The sequence below is a fragment of the Felis catus genome, chromosome A3, assembly GCF_018350175.1.
Source record: "Felis catus isolate Fca126 chromosome A3, F.catus_Fca126_mat1.0, whole genome shotgun sequence".
NCBI classification, from domain to species: Eukaryota; Metazoa; Chordata; class Mammalia; order Carnivora; family Felidae; genus Felis; species Felis catus.
The window spans coordinates 113,291,400-113,315,259 of record NC_058370.1 but is presented as its reverse complement, the minus strand read 5'-3'; the positions used below and the strand labels follow the sequence as shown (position 1 = coordinate 113,315,259).

The 23,860-nt window shown below is 39.3% G+C and overlaps 1 protein-coding gene across 9 annotated transcripts in view; it reads left to right on the top strand.

The window, feature by feature from the left end:
* LTBP1 (latent transforming growth factor beta binding protein 1) overlaps positions 1-23,860 on the top strand; it is a 402,670-nt gene that overhangs the window by 260,976 nt on the left and 117,834 nt on the right. For 6 of the 9 annotated variants that reach the window (XM_023251973.2, XM_023251970.2, XM_023251968.2 and 3 more), the window contains 5 exons: positions 7,744-7,911; positions 10,662-10,889; positions 12,944-12,966; positions 16,246-16,345; positions 16,846-16,944. In XM_023251973.2, the coding sequence (XP_023107741.2) occupies positions 7,744-7,911; positions 10,662-10,889; positions 12,944-12,966; positions 16,246-16,345; positions 16,846-16,944 (618 nt within the window). The remainder of the gene's footprint in view (positions 1-7,743; positions 7,912-10,661; positions 10,890-12,943; positions 12,967-16,245; positions 16,346-16,845; positions 16,945-23,860) is intronic. The other 3 variants (XM_023251971.2, XM_006930376.5, XM_006930374.5) reach the window with 1 other exon arrangement.

Below are 23,860 nucleotides of genomic sequence, written 5' to 3'. Positions count from 1 at the left end.
AAGGGGAAAAATATTGAGGAGATGGTGGTGCCCTTAATAGTAATGGGGAGATAGCAGGAAGGGACTGGGGCTCACACGTATGTTTACATGCACACACACATATACACGCACACACCAGACACACAAAGGCACCGAGCAAAGCCGTTGCTTAATGTTTGGAATGTATGTTTTTGAGAGGTATTATAAAAACAGCTGTGGATAGAGCAGGCCAAGCACAAGGAAGAGATTGACCACATTTGCTCAGGCAGCGTGAACTTTGGGCCTATCCAGGCTGTCAAAGCTGTGGCTGACTCTGTGAGCGCAAAGGAAGGCACTTGGCCATGGCCAGGGTTTGCCCCCCCTGTTCTCCAATGCACTGAAGTGAACACCCTCAGATTTCCTTGATTCTGGCCTAAGGTTGCAACCGTCTCGCTTTTCCTCCTTGCCTGCTCTCTGTCCTCGCCTTAGCAAAGCTCACAGAAGGAGAGCCAGTGGGCCTGGCTTCTGCTGCCTCAGACCTCTGTGTCTGTGCCTTAGGCTGCTACAGCAGCATTCTTCGGACCTCCTCCTCTCTAGGGATGGGGAAAGGTGAAATTTCAGGATTTGTCAGAGCAAATCCAAGAAAAGTATAATAACCTTTGCAGTATAGTAAGCTTCCTGACTTGCTCAGCTGCAATTTTCTTGGGAATTCAGGAGCTGCGGGATGAGATCTGTGGTGGGTATGCCCCATAGGTTTAATAGAAAAATGCCCAGATGAAAGAACTCTGAGCCCGGATATTTGCTGTTTGATAGTATTTTTGCCCCATGGCCTTGATGCCAATACACAGAAATGGAGGGTTGGAGAGAGATGCTCAGATGAGGCCACATTCCTTCTAAAAGCCGGTCATGTTTATGCCCATGATATCTTTTTACTTCCCCAACATCTTAATGAGGGATGTATTATTCTCATTTTACATATTAGGTAATTGAAGCCACGAGAGTTTACATAACTTCTGAAGATCCTACAGCTAGTAAGGGACTCTTGAGATTTAACACTGGGTTTTGGGCCTCTAAGCACCCAAACCTAGTTCTAGATCAGGGGTGGGCAAGCCATAGCCCATGGGCCAAATGTGTTCCACTGTTTGTTTTGGTAATTAAAGTTTTATTGGAACACAGCCATGCCCATTCATTTACGTACTGTCTAATGTTGCTTTCATGTGGTGATGGCAGAGTTGGGAAGTTGGAGCAGAGCCAGTAGGGCCCACAGGGTCGAAAGTGTTTATTATTTTGCCTTTTACACAAGGAGTTTGCTTATTCTTGGGCTGTATCAACACTGTCTAAGAGAACTTTCTGTGATGATGGGGAATGTTCTGTATCTGTGCCGTCTGGTATAGCAGATGCTAGTCACACGTGGCCAGTGTGACCGAAGAATTAAATTTTAAATTATAATTCATTTACATTTTATTGAAGTAGTGAGGCATTAATGTCTCAGACTGCATAGTTCTAGATCATTGTTTTACACAGCTGATTGAGTAAATGACTGCTAGATCCCCTCCTTTCCCCTTGAAATGGCCTTTCCTTCCTGACTTAGTGGTTTTGGCCATGTGGCATTGTTTTCCAGGCAGTCAGGCTGGGAGCTTCTCTGCCAGTTTTGACTCTGTCCTCTCCTTTGGTCTCCAAGAAAGTTGTTAATCTTTGTAATCTGTCTTTTCTTTTTTTAAGTTTATTTATTTATTTTGAGAGAGAGAGGGTAAGGGAGAGAGAGAGCACGCAGGGAAGGGACAGAGAGAAAGGGAAAAAGAAAATTCTTATACAGGCTCCGTGCTGTCATTACAGAGCCCAATGTAGGGCTCAACCCTGTGATCTGTGAGATCATGACCTGAGCCAAAAACAAGAGTCGGACACTTCAACTGAGCCACCCAGGTGCCCCTGTCTTTTCTTTCCATCTCTTCTGTGGCCGTCCTAGCTCAGGTCTCTCCCTTCCCTCACTTAGTGATCTCGTACCACTGTGTCCTGGGGGTTAGACAAACATGTCTGTGCAAAGTGTTTGCCCCCACATGATAACAGTAACAACAAAAACCAAAAACCAGAGCAGTAATGTCAGCATCTTTATTGTGCACTTAATAAGTGCCAGGCACTGTGATGAACACTTGATACGGATTATAATACTATGATAGATAAAATACTTACCAGACGTCCGTGAGGTTTGTGTCGCTATTCTATTTTAGAAATAAAGAAATGGAGGCTCGGAGGGGTTAAGGATCTTGAGAAAAGTCACACAACCTTTAAGTGGTAGAGCCCAAATTGGAAACTGGATCTTACTCCACAAGCCGAGCCTCTAATCAGGCAGAAGAAACCAGTCTGAATTGACAGGAGCAAGTCCTTTATTTAAGGAGAGCTGTTATTTAGTCTCACTTGCCACACTGTAGAATAGATGCTGTAACTCTGCCCTGTCTCTGGAATCATGGTTTCTTTTATTTTGGTTCTCCCAGAATTTAATAGCACATTTTCCCACAAGGGTGCCCAGTGGTTCCTATTTCAGCAAATTCATCTCTCAGACTCCTCATGACACTTTACCTGCCTCTCAGCCCTCGTCCTCTGTAGGGTTTTAAGCTTTAACAGGATGAAACTCTAACGTGAAATTTCATCCAAGAGACGAATGAGGATATCAGGGGTGTTGGGGGAGAGGGGGACAACCAATATACATGCCATCTTTCCGAGTCTGTTATATTTTTCAGCTTCCTCTAAGTGGCAGATCAGTTTATATCTGCTTTAGGATACTTACCATTCATCTGTGGAAGCATGTCTTTGAAAGTAGGATCAGAATTTATCGTATAGCCCTGTAATTAAGTTGCTTGGTATGCCACTGGGGAATCCAAGTGAGAGAACCATACCATCTTTCTGTCATAGTGTGTTGTGTGACTTTCACCATCAGCACTGGCTGTTTGGTGATGGTTGGTGACTAAGGTATGGGGCTGTATGTGTATATTACTTTTGAAGATTTCTAGATCTCTAGCTAAGAAAAAAAAGATACATCTTCTGACTGATTGATGTGGCATTTCCAGTAGGTTTTACACGCCTGAAGGGTTTCCATCTATTTGGAGTACCTGAGTTTTTCCACCTTTATCTTAGCAACCCATCTTGGAAAAATATAACCTGCAAAAACCACTGTGGAGCGTGTCTGCATTTTGGAACCTGTCGGCATGTTTGTTACTGCTACTCCGTACCCGTTCCTATACCCGTTTCCACTTATTCTTTAGAAATCTTTGGGCATTACCGATTTATTTTAGTGTAGCCTAAAACTTTATGACTCGAATATATGATCACGTGTACCATATATTAAAATAAATGTAGTATGTAATGAATTCTCCTTTATGATTAGTCTTCCAATCTGTAATGAAAGGGACTCAGCTTTGTAATTCAGAGCACACTGTCTATGGATTAATGCTGTCATGTAGACTAGAATGTGAAAATGCTAGCGATCTAACAAAATAAGTGGAATTGCCATATGAGAGATTGGAAATGATAAAAGAATGATAGGTAATCTAGGTGTTAAAATAGTGGTTTGAAAAGGCATACTCTGTTAGAAATCTGAGGCATAAATGAACACTTTTTGGTCCATATAGTTGAAGATCAAAGAAAACTTGAATCATGGGAGCCTCAGTAAAATTGATGTATGGAAGCTGGGCCATTTCTTGGTTTTCTTCCAGCTCTGAAGGAATAATTTTTTTTCATTAGTTTCTTATTCTTATATGTAGTTGGGATGAGCCAGAATGTCTAGTTAGAACATGGTCTGCACACCCATGCTCACTGACAATTGCTGCGATGACCATAAGCCAGTGATTTCTCTTACTTCCCTAACAACCCGCACTTGAAATGCTTTGGAAGCTGTCTGATGGGAGGACAAAAGTCTATAGATGATTTTTGGTGTGAAATGTTTAGAAAGAATTAGTTCACTGGACTTCTGTCTTTATACTCCAGATGATAAAATGCCTAAAGTTTGTGTGGTGTGTGTGTGTGTGTGTGTGTGTGTGTGTGTGTGTGTGTGTGTAGTGCAAGAGACCTCAACAACTATCAACTCACTTTGCTTAACAATGTCTTACAATTCATAGTCATGCACACCTAATAATCTCTAAAAAACTAAATTGTTGATGTGGAGTTTTACTTTAATTTGGCGGACAGGCATAGTAGTAGGTTCCTTCAGAGTAGAGTCCCTGGGGGACACCTGGGGGGCTTAGTCGGTTAAGCATCTCACTTTTGATTTCAGCTCAGGTCATGATCTCATGGTTGTGAGATCAAGTCCCACATCAGTCTCCATGCTGATAGTGGAGCCTGCTTGGGATTCTCTCTCTCCCACTGCCTCGCCTCCCCCACTCTCTCTGAAAATAAACTTGTCTAAAAAAGACATCCAGATGGCCAACAGGCACATGAAAAGTTGCTCAGTGTCACTCCTCATCAGGAAATACATATCAAAACCAGCCTGAGATGTCACCTCATGCCAGTTAGAGTGGCTAAAAAGAACAAATTAGGAGACTATAGATGGTGGAGAGGATGTGGAGAAACTGGAACCCTCTTGCACTGTTGGTGGGAATGCAAACTGGTGCAGCCTCTCTGGAAAACAGTGTGGAGGTTCTCAAAAAATTAAAAATACCTCTACTCTGGACCCAGCAATAGCACTGCTAGGAATTTACCCAAGGGATACAGGAGTGCTGATGCATAGGGGCACTTGTACCCCAATGTTTATAGCCGCACTTTCAACAATAGCCAAATTATGGAAAGAGCCTAAATGTCCATCAACTGACAAATGGATAAAGAAATTGTGGTTTATATACACAATAGAATACTACTTGGCAATGAGAAAGAATGAAATATGGTCTTTTGTCGCAATGTGGATGGAACTGGAGAGTGTTATGCTAAGTGAAATAAGTCATACAGAGAAAGATACCATATGTTTTCACTCTTATGTGGATCCTGAGAAACTTAACAGAAGACCACGGGAGGGGGGAAGGGGGAAAAAAGTTACAGAGAGGGAAGGAGGCAAACCATAAGAGACTTAAAAAACTGAGACTAAACTGAGGGTTGATGGAGGGTGGGAGGGAGGGGAAAGTGGGTGATGGGCATTGAGGAGGGCACCTGTTGGGATGCGCACTGGGTGTTGTATGGAAACCAATTTGACAATAAAATTTCATATTAAAAAGAAAAACAAATAAACATTAAAAAAAGTAAAGTCCTTGGAGACTTTAGGGGAGACACTTTGAGGGTAACAAGGATAGCACCTAATCTGGTATTAACTACCCCAGAGGTGCGGGTGAGGTGGATACAAAGAAGTGAGTGTGGAGAAGTAAGTGGAAGGGAGTCCATGTCACCATTAGCCAGCGTCATGGATTTGAGGAAACTCTGCTGTGTTCTGAATGGCCCTTGTTCCCAGGATCTAGAACTAACATTAACGCAATTCGTATTATAAGTAAGCCCTACCATGTGTAAACTAGGCTCCTGTGAGACGGCCTGACACTGTTTCTCTGAAAACATGTGTTGTAACTTTGAAATAATTTGGAGAGGAATTTTTTTAGTAGAATCTCTTAGGAACTGATTATACTAGAACTATGACCTATAGGTGTATACATACACACACACACACGATACATTGGTGATGTTCAGTCATTCTAGGGATTTATTATCCTATTGGGGATGATAACCATATTTAAATTGCCTTTTATTTTGCTCTGTGATCTTTTATCAGTCTTGCACAGACTCCAGAAAGTAAGTAGGAGAAGGGAGAGGAAAAGACTCATAGTTCTCCCTCTTAGCACTTTTTAAGTAACCTGGACAAAACTGGCCTTACTAGACTAAATTACTGTGTTAAGTTCTGAAGCTTCAGGAAGGTCTCCTCTGCTCCCCTCAGTCACCTGTTCCCATATTCCAATTCTCCAGTATTGCTATTTTTAAGTATCTTTACTTTGTTCATATTCTACCACTAAGCAATGTACAAATGCCCTTGAGAGAATGGAGATACCTACTTTTATTTTCAAAAGAGTGGCTGACATGTGCCTTGTGTCTACTCTGTACTAAAGGTTTATTAGCATATGATATTTCTAATCTTCACACTGAGCCTATCATCTATAAGTGAGGGTTATTGAAGCTCACCAGTGGATTAGGATTCTTTCCAGAGAAACAGAACCAATAGGGCTGTGTGTGTGTGTGTGTGTGTGTGTGTGTGTGTGTATGCATGTGTGTGTATAAAGAGAGCGATTTCAGAGGAATTTTTTCACATGATTTTGGAGACCAGCAAGTCCAAAATCTTCAGGGTAGCCTGGTAGACTGGAGACCAAGGGAAGAGTTAGTGTTATAGCTTGATTCTGAAGATAGTTGCTGGCAAAATTCCTTCGTCTGGAGAGTTCAGTCTTTTTCCTCTTAAGACCTTCACCTGTTAGGATGAGGCCAACCACATTCTGGAGATAATCTGTTTTACTCAAAGTCTACCGACATAACTGTTAGTCTCATGTAAAACATACCTTCCCAGCAACTTTCAGACCTGTGTTTTGACCGAATACCTGCCTGCTGTGGCCTAGCTGAGCCAAAAGATCCGATTAACCATCACAACCCCAGTAACTTCTATAGGTTGTATTCCTGGCAAGAGATGCCATGAGAATCCAGGTCTGTCTGGCTCTAAAAACCTTTACTCTTTTCACTGTGCTGTAGTACCTTAATTTGATCAGGTTGTTTCATACAGCATCTTAACAGAGATGTCAGTCCTTTTGGAATGATTTAAAATTGAGATCTGAGCAGGAGAGGAAGGTGATCTGGAAGCTCCAGGTGCTAGAGGAGTTAGTTAAAGGAAAGGTACATGGGAAAAACCTCATCTGGACAGGGATACAGTAGAGAAGAACTTCGGTTGGGATGAGGGAGGGATCAAAGGGAGGACAATCAAGCTTGGTCTGTTCAGCCCATTGACTTGGCTTGGAGCTGACTCTGAAGAACATACTCCATCCACATTTACATTAGAAAATGAACTTCTCAAAGGCAAGATTGTATCTTATCCTCATCTTTGCCTTCTGTGCTCACTTGAGTGTCTAGCTGTTGGATTTGGGTTAATGCAGTTTGACCAATAAACTGAGGGTAGAAGATTCAGGAATAGGATTCAGGTATTGGATGATTATGGGCCGGTGTGCTTTCGCAGTGTTTTCTAAGGGACTGCACCCATCGTTGCCTTCTCTGGTGTGCTGTCTTGTGCAGAATGGCAGGTCAGAAGCTGCTCCCTGACTCTCATATGCTGTTGACTGGCTTACAGTGACACCTGATGAGGCCTCACAAGCTCTCCCTGCCCTCAAAGCGAGAAGGGCAACAGCTGTCTTTTTCAGCATCAGCTGTGTTCAGTTCCTGATTTTCACAATGCCTGGCTGTTTGCCAGATTCTGTCCTAGAACTACCTCTGTTATGGCTAAATACGGGAAAACAAGTGATTTTGATAATAGTTACTTAGATTTAGTTGGGCAGCTGATTTTGGCCAAAGTGGTTTCTTTTTACTTCATGCACACATACCTGATCTAATGCTGGCTAAATTGGAAAAAGGGACCAGATAGGAAGAGGGACACTTGGGGCCCTGATTCTAAAACTTGTTTGGTAAGCTGACTCTAAATCAGGAAAGGTGATGCCCTAAATCTACACAAATTTATTCTGAAATATGGTTTCTAATCCAGAACTTAAGGTTCCATTTACTGTGTCAAGAAAAGTCAATCTAGTCTTTGTCGTTTCTTGGGTGACATCAGGCCTTATCTCTCTGCTTCAGCGGATACCCCTGTGATCTCTGAAGAGAAAGGGCCCTGTTACCGACTTGTCAGTTCCGGAAGGCAGTGTATGCACCCTCTGTCTGTTCACCTCACCAAGCAGCTCTGCTGTTGTAGTGTGGGCAAAGCCTGGGGCCCACACTGTGAGAAATGTCCCCTTCCAGGCACAGGTAAGTCATGTCCATCTGTACGCTCATATTCCTTCCCAGCCACGCAAGGACACAGGAGGACTTTGGCAACTTGCTTTATTTTTAGTTTCTGACTTTTAATTTACTTTTTAATAATACGATGGGTTTTTATCAGTTTTGTACAAACCATGACCATAGAAGGTTGAATCAGTGGGAAAAAATGACATGCAAAGTGATTTTCCTGTTTCTTTGTAACATTAGACTTCCTTTTGAACGTTAAGAAAAGCCATTACTTTCTATTCTCATCTTCTCGGACCCAAAGTCTGCCGTTCAAAAGTACAAAGAGACCAGAGGCCCTGCTGGGCCATGCACTGTCGTAATGCCTGACCGCATGTCACGTGCATGGAAACGAGACCTTGTACGAGACTCACTTGCTCATTTATTGAACATGTCCTTGTCAGTTTCTCCAGTTGGAAATGGAGGGAATTATAACCATGATTGAATTTGTGCTCTGAGGATTAATAACTCAAGGGCAGATCCTGCCAGTGCACCTAGGAATTTGAGTCAGAATATTAATAGAAATTGATTAATTCTTTATACTTTAGTTCGGTACATATTTGCCCAATATCCTGAAAGAGTAAGTATATTTCTCTCAGTGTCTTGCTTATGCCAAGGAATCCTCACCTTCTCAAGCAAGATCAAGTAGGATTAAATGGAAGAGAAAGAAACACACCCTGCAAATCCGGGCATGGTATTATCAAGGGAGAAGTGGCACCTAGTTCATTGGCACATGGTGACCATAAAAAAAGTCTAGTCAAGTGCTTATTTGGCAAGATGCTTCCCACCTGGGGAAGTGGAGAAACTCTCACAGGACTGTGTCTCAAAGCTGTTGCTTACACAGCAGCAGACAGTGTTTAAATATAAATTTAAATCTCATGGTCCACCTTTGTCGGTGATTAGGATCGTAAAGAATTGGTAAGGCAGAGGATAGTATAATGTTGATCATATTTTGATAGCCTGTATAATTTTAGACACCCACAAAATAGCCTAGTATTCTCCCTTTGGGATTTGAACTACTGATTATTATAAAATAATAATCCATGAAATAAACTGTCTTTGTAATTTATAGACCCATTTCTCTTCAAGTTCGGTTTTAATAGCTTTGTGACTCTTATATGAAGCGTAAATCAAGATGGTGAATAGAACACAGGGAGACTCTTCCATAACATCCAGCAACTAAATTTGAAAATAGCATTACAGACAAACTTTTTGTACTTAACCAATTTTTGGTTAATTTGGTGATTTTCACAACATTTAGTTCATTAATACTGAAAATATTTGATCAGAAAACATGTCTTCTTCTGGAAACATCTGTTCTTTCAAGTAAGAATTGTATTTCATAGTTAAATTTAAGAATGAAGTTCTGCCATTTAATGTGTGATCCTTAGAAAAACAATGTTTTAGCAGACTTCAAGGAGTATTTTAGAGTTTCCTTTTTATTGAGAACTAATTTTAGGTCCAGAACATTCAATAGGAGATCTCTTGTTTAGTAGAAGTGAGAAATGACTGACTTTACTTTCAATTTGAAAAGTAGAAATATAAAAGTTGACCATAAGCTCCTTAGTGTCTGGGTTTGGTAACTTGCCTCCAACACCAACACCAAAGGGATTAGGTGGATTTTCCTCCTCAGGCCACACACTGCCTCGCCACCCCCGTCTTTCTCTTTTACTTATTCCTGGAGGTGATGCAGTGGAGGTTAGCAAATCCTATGTGCCCAGTCTACCTTTTTTTTTTTTTTTTTCCTTTTTTTTCTTTTCTGAGTAGACAAGACCACTTTCCTGGCAAGGATAGCAGTCCCAGAGCACAGAACATCGCCTTGTCCTCTGGATAATTAAGCCAGGTGGTCAAAGTCAGGCTGTTGCCCACTCGTCTCTTTTTTTGAAAATAACTCCATTTTCTGACTTGGCATGTTCTGTTGTTCTTGACTTCTGTCCATCATCTCTTTAGTGTGTTTTAACTTTGCTGGATTCCTTCTCACTATCCTGAGACTCACTGTTCAAAACCACTTCCCCTTTTCAGTCCTTCTTAACCAACCTCACCGTATCAGCTGATATGCTCCATTCTGGCTGAGTCTGTAATTTGGAAACAAATTATGAAAGATTCCAGCACCTCATTTCCCTGACTAGTGATATATTTTTCTTTTTTAACCTTCTTGCTAATCGTCTAGCTTAGACATTACTGAGTTCCTTGTTAGTAACTAATGAAATTACACCAAAGCAGGAGGAAAAGAAGAAAGCCTGGTTTTTGCCGATCTTACACACACACTCCATGCTATATATATATATATATATAATATATTAAAATCTTTGATACATAAAAATCTCCTGATATATCACATATATATGTGATATATGATACAGAAAATTACATATATAATATGCATACATGATATCTCCTAATTAGTCGCTGATCTATATAATATATATAAATATATGCTTCCTATATGCTGTATATACCATATATATATATATATATATATATATATATATATATATATATATAACTGATAAGGAATTAACAGATGGAGAAATACTGAGTAAAACAAAGGGTTGGGTTTTTTCTGTAAATATGCAAGTTTAACAAATTCAAGCATTATGCATCTGTTTTTGAAGTTTTTGAATGTAACTATATTAATGATGGTTTATTTAAAAAATACTCATCATGATATTTTCCTCTGTATAAGTTTGCACTTTTAGATTTTTAAAAGGAATATTTTCCCATCCCAAATCTAGCTGCTTTTAAGGAAATCTGTCCTGGTGGAATGGGTTATACGGTTTCTGGCGTTCATAGACGCAGGCCAATCCATCACCATGTAGGTAAAGGACCTGTATTTGTCAAGCCAAAGAACACTCAACCTGTTGCTAAAAGTACTCATCCTCCACCTCTCCCAGCCAAGGAAGAGCCAGTGGAGGCCCTGACCTTCTCCCGGGAACACGGGCCAGGAGTGGCGGAGCCAGAAGGTGAGAGTGGAAATAGATCATGGACCCAACCATCTGTCTTGTGTTTGTTTGGTTTCCCTGTTAACACTCTTCTCGAACAGGGTTTTTAACCTCAGTACTATTGGTACTTCAGGATAATTTTCAGTGAGTAAACTCCTTGGCCTCTAACTTTTAGATACACTACTAGCACCCTCCCCTCCGGTTGTTAGAGCCAGAAACTGTCCAGTCCAGCCAAACGTCCCTGCAGGCCAAAATGACCTGTGACTGAGGACCACGGCCATAGGGTAATATGTTCATAGCAGGTAACAATTTTCCAGGGTGATCTCAGGACCTGCTGGGGCCACTTTTTCTTGGTGTTTATTCCTGAAGGGTAATTTAGATCTTTGAGGGAATAGTCATAATTCATTTCTTTGTCTAGAAGGCCATTTAATAAATATTTATTTACTTTGCAAAGTGGAATCCACAGATGTAAAGAAGTTAAAGCATTGACTGAGCTTCCAGGAAATAGAGGGCAGCAGGCAATCAGGGATAATGGGAGGCAAGTGAAGGAAGACAGGAAAGTGCATTGAAAGGATCTTGGAAATTGCCTCGTACAGTCCTTCCATTGGCCTTCTGAGAAAACTGAGACCTATAGAGGGGAAGGACATGGCTTGTCAGATGTCATGTGACAAGTATATAACAGGGCCAACGAGCACAGTTTTCCAAGAAGGCAGGTAAGGCTTTATATTTTAGGAGGAGTCTAGAGACAATTAACTTTGATTGTATCTCTTTATAAAAGCCAGCATGTTCAATACCTTGAGTATCTGTATTATAAAAATTCTTACCCCAGATAGAAGGAATAAAAATTTTAGATTTGTATGACATGTACATTGTCTCTAATGAAGCTTCTGTTGGCTTTTCACAGTTTATTAGGTCAGAATTTAGGAATGGATTTTGTGAGGAGAGAAGGTACCTAGGTTCTAGAGAGAGCTTTCTTCAGGGCTCTGAGTCTTTCTGTGTTCTAGGTCTGTTTCATTTCACTCTTTCACTCTGTTGTACTTCTTTGGCTAGGTAGAGCAGGTAGGACCTCACCTAGATTTGACAGTATTGACCCATTTGCTTCTACATAGTTGGGGTCTCCTGGCCACATGTTTGCAACTACTCATCCTTTGCACAGGCAGGAGGAAATGGCCTCTGGTCCCAGATGCTGCCTCATGACTTTCTTGGTGGGTTAGGCAGGATGGACAGTTAGTTGACTTTTCCAACCACAAGAATAAAGCAGCAGCGATAAGCTATCAGGTACCCTGATTGCTTTGGGGAGTTAAGCATCTACCGAAATTGTACACTTATGTTTATGGAGACACTGATCAGTGAGGAAAAACCCCAGTAATCATTGATCACAGGCTTGAGGGGTAATACTAAGGACTGATTAATGGAACGTAAGTTTTCTAAATACAAAGACACAACTACTACCTCACAACAATGTCATGATTGTTTAATATGGAATTTGTTCAACATATTAATGTTAATCTCTAATTAGATTTAATTGGCCTGTGATTTCTTTCCTCCTAATTTAGTTAGCTTATCTTACTGGAAATTCTCTTCAATAAAGATTAGGAGGACAGTACCCATTCTTAGATCTCTTATTGAAATAAGTGGCTTTCTTTTTTAACATAAACATCAGAAAGTATTTTAAACATTATTACATTAAGGATAAGTATGTGGCCAATTAATGAAAATGTTTGTTTTGTTTTGTTTTGTTTTTTGATATGGGATATTCCATAAGAGTCAGATTAGGCATAAAATAATGTGCCAGAAAGTGTTGTTTCCTTTAACTTTTTCAGTTAATGAGGGAGTTGGAAAGAATTTCATCGCATCTACCTGAACTGTAGTTAAGGAATGATATAACATGGATAGTTTTTCTGTTGGTTGTGTGTAAAATTCTCCACAATGACCATAATTCTGTATTTTATTGAGTTTGATTTTTAATCCTTTTGGGGTGATAGTGGACTTCTATTGCTTTTTAAAAATATAACTGTTAATGTGGTGGATTGACTTAAATTGTACTAATGTCCTTCTTTCTTTTCTGGTTTTAGTGGCAACTGCACCCCCTGAGAAGGTAATTTATTCATTGTTTGCAAGTCTTTTTTACCATCAAAATGATTTTCTTTTAGAATATGTATGGATTCTTTTTAGACTTAAATGTAGTAACATGTCCATTATTCATTATCTGGTTTGAGGAAATCTAGCATTCATTCATGAAATATTTATTGAACACCGATTATATAACTGGCACTATCCTGAGTGTTAGGAAAACAATAGAGAACAAATCAGACAAAACTCCTTGTTCTCATGGAACTTAAATTCTAGTAAGAGAAGAAGGCACGACTAATGGAATCAGAAGATTACACAGAATTCAGATCAATTCATGGCCTGGACTATGGATGGAAAGAAAGTGTTCTGACATGTTTATGCAAGTGTGTATTCTCAGAGCACATATATGCTAAGTGAAGTACTTCTTAATTCAACTAAAATTTAACATGCATGTTTGATTAAATTAGAATAAGAACAGAACTTACCCTTGTTAGGTAATAATCCAATCCAATACTAGAGTATTGGTTCTTAGAAATTTCAATCCAATATTAGAATATTGGTTCCTAGAAATTTCAGGGAAATATTTAGTCAGCTTGCTGGGTTTTTTTTTTTTTTTTGGCATAAAATGGGACTATTAAGTGTGAGATTTATTAATAGAAAATATGGAAATTTGCTGCGGGGTGCATGTGGGGGGTTGGCGCCTGGGTGGCTCAGTCAGTTAAGCGTCTGACTTCAGCTCAGGTCACAATCCCATGGTTCGTGACTTCAAGTCCCACATCAGACTCGCCACTGACACTGTGGATCGTGCTTGGAATTCTATCTCTCTTCCTCCCTATCTCTCTGTCCCTCCCCTACTCTCTCTCTCTCTCTCTCTCAAAATAAATAAATGAACTAAAAAAATAATTGCTGGATCGAAGTCCTATCTATATAATATTGTTCCCCATCTGAGTCTAGCTGTGATTCTTTAATAACATGAAAATTCGATCGTTATTAAATGTTCATACATTTTTATATCACTCAGTTGACAAGAATGCAGTGTTAGAATTTAGAGAGCGTGAACACATATATAAATTATTATAAATAATTTTAAAAACCTTTAGGTTATAAACATGGGACAGAATAACTTTAAATGCTCTAACATAAGTGCTGAAAGAATCCAGACAAGGAGGAAGTAGGATTTTGGAGTGATAGCACCCAAGAAAGAAGAATGTTGTTATATTGACCCGAGAAGAGGGACAACACATAGGCATATTTGATACGCACATTTGCAACTCCCGGATAGGGTCTCTAAAGGTCAGTGTACAGTCATTTGCATGTTGTTGATTTTGAATTCAGTTCTGGTAGATACGCGGAAGGAATCATTCGCTGCGTGAGCAGAGGAGCCAGCTCCCTGATAACCTCATCTTATTGAATAATCGCTGTTTTCTGTGCTGTTGATAATTGAGTGTATGGTAACTCTCCTGAAGGGTCTTAAAGAGGGCCTCAATGTTTTCTTGTATACGTACACTGTAATTTTTTTGGAGACGCGCCAGTAGGAAACATGCAGTCCTAGTCTTTGTGGTCTTGGCTTCTTGCAGAGGTCCCATGATGTTGAAGATTGATGAAGAGAAAGCGGGGTCACCCAGGGGTGGGAAATGATATGCACAAAGGTGCAGTGGAGGGGACAGCAGGAGGTCAGTTAGGGGAGCCTGAGAGGCATGTTAGGAAGAGAACTTGGGGCTGCTTTGGAAAGCTTGGAATCCAAACCGTAGTTGTAATCCGTGGTGGATTACCTTGCTCTCCTCTCTCAGACTCTCCTTGTCAAGGGGAGAACTGGCATTGCTTAGAAAGTCTGCTGCCCTGTGCCACTGGGGGAAATTCTGTCTGCAAGTTGCAGGAGTGCATAAACAGCTGACTGTGGTCTGCTTCTTATTGGCATAGGCCATGAGCTGCAGGGAATGGGGAACTATGGAGACTGATTGAGGTCACGTTTAATAGGTAATATAAAATTAGTCTGTATTCTTAAGCAGAAGAGAAAATGTGGGAAAAGGTAGTTCAGTGTTTGTTATTTCTAGAAGATGAATTGCCCCAAGATTATCTGAGACAGGGAGACAGGGAGCTTAAGGGACCAATTAGATTACTACAGTAAGCATGATGAAAGAGTCTGGACCGCAGCAGTGGGCACAGTGGGTATGGAGAGATGAACAAATATAATAGGCAGTGCAGATGGGCAGGGCTTGGAAGGAGGAATGAGACAGACAGCGAGGATTGCAAAGTGACTTTAAACCTGGATGGTTTAATGGCTGTGACATAGCATAGAAATAGACACCTTGGATTGAGAGCCTGAATGGTTTTGGAGGGGATGGATTTGAGGTACTGGTGGGATATCTAAACGGAGTTAGATAAACACTCATGCCAACAAAATAAGATCTTTGATGAGCTACTCAGGCAGGATATCTAGGTTGTAAAAAGCAGAGGAGATAACTGAAGTTAAGAGAGCTGTTAAAAGGGAAACAGACTAGGGGAGTGAGCTTTCTGGAAGATGGCAGAGGGAGGGAGCGAGGGAGGGGATGCACAGGGCAGCTGTGACCAAGTCACCTGATGAATACTTATAAGGAAGTGAAGGTGTGGGCCCACCGACCCCGCACCGCTGTCCCTACTGGCCTGATGGGTCTGTCTGCAGTAGCCCGAGCAGCTGTAACTGGAAGCTGAGCCACAGGCGTCAGTCTGTTTCTTCACCTCCGGTCCGGAGGACAGCAGTGGGCAACAGGCCGCATATGGAAGTCCCAGGTGCTCCTCCAGGTCCCTGTTTTTCGGATGCTCTGCCCGCCTATCACTATGCTGAGAGCTGGAGATGCAGAGTTACTAGCTGCGGGTTAATGACACGAGTGCTGTACCCATTATGCAATCTGCAAAGCGTGGCTGGCCATCTTCCCAAGGCAGAGCCACATGTCAGTGAGATAACGGTTTAGTTGTCTGTTGAGGTTTATTGTGGCTTGTGTGAGACCAGATGTGGTTCCCCGAGCCAAGGCATGTAAGATGCCTGAGGGGACCTTTTGCTTTGGGCCCTGGGAAGTGGGTGAGGATGTATGGATGGGTCAGCATTGCTGGGGAAACCAAAGACTTGCTAGAGTAGCGGGCATAGCTACAGTTCATACATGTATTTTTTTCACACAATTGCACACTTTTTGTCCAATGTCCTGTGATATTTGTTGCCTTTCTAAGAGTAGAACTAAATAAAGATAGTAATATGTGAAAAATAAAAATAATTCTTATTTTTAGTTCTTTTCTTTCTTTTTTTTTTCTTTTTAATACATCCACCCAGGAAATACCTTCATTGGATCAAGAGAAAACCAAACTTGAGCCTGGTCAACCCCAGCTCTCTCCTGGCATCTCAACGATTCACCTGCATCCACAGTTTCCAGGTAACTTCTGTTGATCTGTGCAATTTGTAAGAGTACTTGGGATAAAAAAGTGAGATAAGAATTCTTTTGTCTTTGATTTTAAACTTTAATAAATCATTAGAACTCATAAATGATGTGCAGTGTGATACATATACTTAAGTATGTTAATATACTCATAATATTAGTGTGAGGATGGGCTTGTAAGTTTTATAATGGTAAGAGGAAGATAAGTTTTTCCAGTATTTTCTGTGGCCAAGAGTAGGCTTATATGTGGTACGTTATTGAGGGTCATCGTTTGATGGGTCATTTTTCTTGGCTTTTGAATTGTTCTCATATGTTCTTGCTACATGTTGAAAGCGGGGCTATGTATTAATACCATGAGCTTTAGGGATCGATATCAGTTCTTAATTATCCAAGCACTACTGTGGTATGTTATGAGACTAAATTATGCTTGCGTTTTGAAATAGGATCTTGGTGCACCTAACAGGCTTTAATTTTTTCATCCCTCCTTCCTCATATAGTGGTGATTGAAAAAACATCACCTCCTGTGCCTGTGGAAGTAGCTCCTGAGGCTTCTACATCAAGTGCCAGCCAAGTGATTGCACCTACTCAAGTAACGGGTAGGTGTGGTGTTCCTTATGTTACATAGCCTGTGCAGGAGATGTGGGTCTGAGCCTCCTTTTAAATGGAGTATCAAAATTATGTCAAATGTATGAAGTTGCTCATGGCAGCGTTAGTCATCATAGCAAATATTTGGAAATAATCTATATACTGTTAAAAAGGAGGAATCTTTAAATAAATTGTACACATAAACAGTGAAATATCCCATAGCTATTAATGTTTTTTTTATTATTTTTTTCAGCTTATTTATTTGGAAAGTGGGAGAGGGGCAGAGAGAGAGGGAGAGAGAATCCTGAGCAGGTCCACACTGTCATTGCAGAGCCCGATGTGGGGCACAAACTCACAAACCACCAGATCGTGACCTGAGCCAAAATTAAGAGTCCAACGCTCAACCGACTGAGCCACCTGGGTGCCCCGGCTATTAATGTTTTAAAAGAATATTTAATGTTATAAAGAGATGCCTGTGGCATAATAAGAAATACAGAACACAGTATGATTCCGGCTTTATTTTTTAAATGTTTACAAACACAGAAAAAGAGACAAAAAGCACATCAAAGTGCTCAACCATCACCAGTTACTGGGATCGTGGATCATCTGTTCTTCCGTATATTTTTATGTATTTTCAAAATTCTTTATAATAACTTGAATCACTAGTAAACATTATAAAAATTTATAATGTGAAACAGATCAACAGCATATATGTTAATACCCTTAATGTAAAGCGAGCTCTTACAAATCAGCAATAAAAAACAATAGAAAAGTGGGGAAATAATATAATCAGATAATTTATAGAAAAAAAGTTACCAAGATACATATAATAGGGAATGTCAACTAGTAATCAAATAAATGCAAGTTAAAATAACTATCAAAATAGCATTTAATTTTTACTACAGTAAAATTGAGGTCAGGGGTGCCTGGGTGGCTCAGTCGATTAAGCGTCCGACTTTGGCTCAGGTCATGATCTCGCGGTTTGTGAGCTTGAGCCCCGCATCGGGTTCTGTGCTGAGAGCTCAGAGCATGGAGCCTGCTTCAGATTCTGGGTCTCCCTGTCTCTCTGCCCCTCCCCTGCTCACACTCTGTCTCTCAAAAATAAATAAACATTAAAAATTAAAAATATATATATTTTTAAAAATTGAGGTAAAACACGTGGCTGAAAGAAATGTCAACTGGTTTAACTCTTCTAGAAAGCACAAACTGGCAAAATGTATAAGAGACTCTTAAATACAGAGAACAAACAGGGTTGCTGGTGGGGAGGTGGGTGAGGGGGAATGGGTTAAATGGGGGATGGGCATTAAGGAGGGCACTTATTGGGATGAGCACTGGGTGTTACATGTAAGTGATGAATCATTAACTTCTGTTCTTGAAACGATTACTGCACTATATGTTAACTAGCTCGGATTTAAATAAAATTAAGAAAAAAAAGAATTTTAAAAAAGTTCAGAACTTTTGACCCAGTGATCTTATGTTAAAATATCTAGTGTGAGGAAATAATGTCCCCAAAGACTGAGACAATGATTTATATGAATAGATACTTACCACAGCATCAGGTATAATAGAGAAAAAGTGGAAATAATCTAAACATTTAACTATAGGGAAATAGATAATTATGTTACATCTATACATTGGAACATTATGCTGCCATCACATACAGTATTTTTGAAGTATTTTTATTAAAATCTAGCAGAAAATGGTCACAATACTGTTAAACACAAAATGAAGTATAGAAAAATGAAGGAAAGAGCACTTTGCCAATTATATAAAAAAGACTTACATATTGAGAACATACTGGAAGAAAATATGCCAGATATTAGCAGTGATTATTTTTATAGTAGGATCCAAGAGGTTTGGGGTGTTGTAGAATATTTTCTATTTTCCATATACTCTATAGTGGACAAATATTTTTATATAGTCAGTAAAAGATCGCTAAAATGCGTCATGCCAGAGTAAGGTCAGGATGAGGTTGGCAGGGTATAACAAGAGAAGCTAATAGAGGAAGGAGTGTGCAGTCTCTCTTAAGATAATCCTTCCTCAGAAACATGACATGAATGAATTTGCAAGTAAAAATTGTACTTGGTGTGTTAATTAGATGAATTATAGTGATCATTTCATAGTGCCTGCATATATCAAAGCATCAAGTTATAATCTTATATATATATGGGTTTTATGTTAAAAACGATGGTACAATTATATAAATTATATAAAATATATATAATTTTTATATTAAAAACTTTGGTCCATTTTCTCAAAAATGTGGATGTGAGTTCTCTTAGATATTTGAATTCAGACATCAGACTGGAAAGTGTTTTTAAAAAGCACCTTTGGGGGCGCCTGCGTGGCTCCTTAGGTTAAGCGTCTGACTGCAGTTCGGGTCACAATCTCGCTGTTCATGAGTTCAAGCCCTGCTATCAGTGTGGAGCCCTCTTCGGATCTTCTGTCTGCCTGTCTCTCTGCCTCTCGCGACTTGCTCGTGTTCATTTTCTCTCTCTTCCTCTCTCTCTCTCTCTCTCTCTCTCTCTCTCTCTCTCTCTCTCTCTGTATCTCAAAAATAGACATTAAAATATTTTTTTAAAAAAAGTAAAAAAAAAAAAAATAAAAAGCATCTTTGTGTCCGAGGATGAAATGCACTTCACAGAGATGTGCAGTCACATCAGGGTCTGTGGTGCATTTTCTGTCGTTCAAGGCACCTGCACCTGGAGCCACAGCCTTGTCCACTTATTGGACGCCAACTCCTTTTTGCTTTTCCTCTTAATACTTAGTTAAGTTGTAGAGAAATAACAGCTCTTCTAATCACTTCTAGAATGATAAAATGAAGTGATAGTGTTTTTTTTTTTTTTTTAATGGCCGTGGCTAAAACAGTTACTCTCTATTCTGAAGTCATTTATGTGTCTGCTCACTTTATTAAACACATCTATAAGAAACTGCACCTTGGCACATCTTGGTCAGCAAGGATCTTTTCACTGTTGATCTCATTATTAAAAAGGAAAATTGCAGTGTGACAATTCACTAGGTCCAAATGCTGTGTTTCTATATTTGTATTTTCCCATGTGAACATACAGCTTTGTGCCTTTTTAACAATGGCTGACTTCAATGGATAGACTTCTTGTAAACTAGCTCTGTAGAGGTTAATTAAGTCTGGCTAGATAAATGTAGTTTCGTCATTTAAATGCAGCTGTGTGAGGAATAACAAATTGAAGTTACTTAGCTTCAACTGAACTACAGAGCTGGTTTAAAAAAAAATGAAAGTAGCTGTGCTTTATGAAGTTGTTAGAAGACAGCTTAATTTGAGTTTGGCAGAGATACAGTCCCGACATCTGCTATCACATGTTTGAAGCATGAATATTTCCTTCCAGGAAAAAAGTGATGTTAAAATTTTATGCAACATTTGTAGGTGTTCCTACTTCCTATAGTAGAAGAATCTTTCTGAAACAGCCCATGGGGAGAATATTAGAGCATTTGAATTAAAATGGCTTGCAACGTTAGAGCTACACTGTAATCTGTAATCTACACTAGAACAAGAAGACTGTTTTGTATCAATTTTAATTTAAATCAAACTATAGATGTTCCCATTGGCTTTATGTGAGAGCCAGACACATAGATTGAGGGAGCAATCTGATCAGTTCTGTCAGGAGTATTATACAATGGCTCTTTCTCCTAAAACACAGAGGAGGGAACTCATGTTTGTCACTATTTATTAGTTTGTCTCATAAGTTGAAGAAAGGAATAGAATAATACGTAGGAGTCTAAAATAAATAAAATCAGCTTCATATGGCTTAGTGATGATACATTTGTGATTGTGAAATTAGAAGTACCTTTTCAGATTTCTTCAGACACACTTTGACATGTAATAAAGTGAGCCACATACTTGCAAGAAATAAGTGTGATATTTTCCACTCTTAACAGCTGATTTGGTGGCTTGCAACATTACTGGTATACTGTTTCCAAATAAATTATACATTTCAGCATATAAATTCTTGATTTAACATAGTGTCTTAATAGCTCAAGGATAGGTTAGAAAATCAAACCTCTGGCAAATATTTACAAAGTGGAAACATCTGTTTCAATTGTTGTGGGACAGTTTATGCTCATTGTGGGGCAGTTAGGAAGCCAGGGCATTTTTGTAAACCTTTCCATGAGCTAACATTTGATGCCTTCCTCCTACTCTTCCCAAACTTCCTCCGTAGCCCTTGCATACCAGCCAGAAATTATTCTTTTGACTTCCATGACTGCTTTGTGGAGACCTTTGTAATTATCATGGCCCAAACATTATAAAAACTATTGGCTCATCAGATCTTTTCCAGAACTCAGAACTGACCCCTTTAAAAAAACGTTTGTCTCTAAAGCGTATTACTGGTGTCATTACAGCTTCTATAAACTATGTATGCTGTTGGAAAATGAACTCCTTTTTTTTTCATGTAAAATCATCATGCTTTAATATCTCCAAGATTTATTTATTTATTTATTTACTTACTTGAGTAATCATATGATGAGGAAAAACATGCAAGATCAACATACTCATTTTCATATTTTGCCAAAAAAACTTTATTTTTCGTTTAATTAAAAAAACATAATAAAGATACCAAACTCCTAAATCCACTGTTGGCCTTGGTGGTGGGATAAATAGAGTATTTGGTTTTCCCTTGGCTTTTTTGGTCATAGCTCTTTTTCCAAGATTCTAAATGGAATTCTAGTGAAAGAAGCAGAATATGGTTCTTGACTTGGAGAAAGTGAAGTTGTTTCAGAGGCATTTATAGTAGAGAAGGATCAGGTGGTCCTGAGGGCCAGGGGGCATGTGATGGGCGTTAGGGAAGAGTCCCCTGGGAAGAATCTCTTGATGATCTCTCTGGGAAGCCAAACATGCTAAAGAAGGCAAGACCTTTTCATTAGCCTAGAGTACCCCAGAGACCAATAATTAGTGCTGCCTGTGTGAGGCTTTGCCGTAATTCTTATGCTTATGTCGACATAATCTGCTCAAAGAACTGTATGTTTCAACAGAAACTGCTTCATTCTGTGGGAAGAGGGTCACATATCTAAGTGTGAGTGACCTCTTGGAAAAATAAAAAGACCTGTCTTTTGTCTTCAGAAAAATGGAAAAATTAGAAGAACTTGCCAGTTCTTTTTCAAGATGGACTTTTGGTGTAACAGTACTTGCTAGAGAATGAAAATCTCGTAAGAGGGGAAAGCATGGGAAGAGGTAGTTAGGAGACTTGTGTTAAAAGTTCTAAGGTGTTTTGGAGGTGTTCTGACTCTCTGTTTGTAAGGGTGGAGTCCTGCTTAGCACATGGGCGGAAGGGAGCTCTGAGGCCGCACTGATGAAAGTTGCATTAATTCATTGCTTGTATTAAAAAATGGGACAAACAGGGTAGAAATCAAATACATTTTAGTAAATATCCCTCCACTCCTTTGATGTATCTCTTAGTACCCTCTAGTGGTGTCAGAGTAACATTTTCTTATATATGTTAGTGTCCTGCCAGCTGGGATCAACACTATCAAGCTGTGTCTCTGTATAGTTTATCTATGAGGTAATCAGCTAAAGATTCTCAAACATGCCTCATAAATATCCTCAGAGCCTCTATTTTAGATTCTACAGTGGAAGAAAGGCCATTTCCTAAGGTTTCGTTTCCTAAGACTAAAGAGTATAATTCTTAAGTATTTCTCCTGTTTTAGAGCTGTCAGAAGAAACAGTTTAAATATGTTGGCACACTGTGGCATAGGAATGTATCATATTTGAATTAAACATCACATACTTTTGATGGTTTTTGGTCGCACTTATAAAAATTACATTCTAAAGCTGTGCTTGAAAAGTTACAAATATTCGGTTATAAACGAATTGGTGTGTGTGGGCTTTGGGACACTGAGTTCTGCTCAAGCATTATATGAAAACCCCAGATTTATAGCCTTTGAACTTGTTCTGAATCCTTGTCCCTAATATATTAACTCATCTTCTAACTTTTCTCTTTGCAAACTGATCAATATGTCTCTTATTTTAAGAAAATGGCAAAGTAGACTCTAAAGGAAGATTAGTCATTACAAAGAAAATCGAGAGGAGTAAATACCAGTAATTTTCAGAGCAGGCATCTACCTACAGTATGGAATAGAGGGTTAGAGATGTGATTTTCACACTGTTCTTCTGAGGAATTCCTATCATAGAGAAAAAAAAATCTTACCTGAGTATCTAGGATTATAATCAGGAGAAGGTGACCTTTTCCTTTCAGATTTTTGCAGCATAGAAAGGATAATTTAAAAAAAATTTTTTTAAATGTTTTTCATTTTTGAGAGAGAGAGAGAGAGAGCGCATGAGTTGGGGAGGGGCAGAGAGAGAGGGAGACACAGAATCTGAAGCAGGCTCCAGGCTGTGAGCTGTCAGCACACAGCCCAATGCGGGGCTCAAATTCATGAACCATGAGATCATGACCTGAGCTGAAGTCAGTCGCTTAACTGACTGGGCCATCCAGGTGCCCCAAGAAAGGATAATTTTTGTTAAGGAAGACTTCGGATTATAAAAGTAATTCAAATGCTCATTGTGGAAATTTTGAAAAATGCAGAAAAATCTAAAGAAAATACCAATCCCCATAATCATAACCTGAGATTTATTTTCTTGTCTTTTGTGTAGTTTATAATTTAGATTATATTCTATATTTGTAACCAATTATATCTTTTAATGAATAAACATTTTCCTATCATGCCAGTGATTATATAATTATGCTATATATGTTTTATAATTCATTTTTTGTATACTGCCACTTAAGTTTAAGCCATCATGTTAATTACTAATGTTTTTAGCCTTCTGGGTTACTTCATTTTTTTCATAATTTTACATTATACGGACTAAAGCACTCTATTTTTCTGATAGTGAATTAATCAGCACATGTGGGCTCACAAAAGGTGTAAGTAGTTTGTAAATGCGATGTGTGCCGA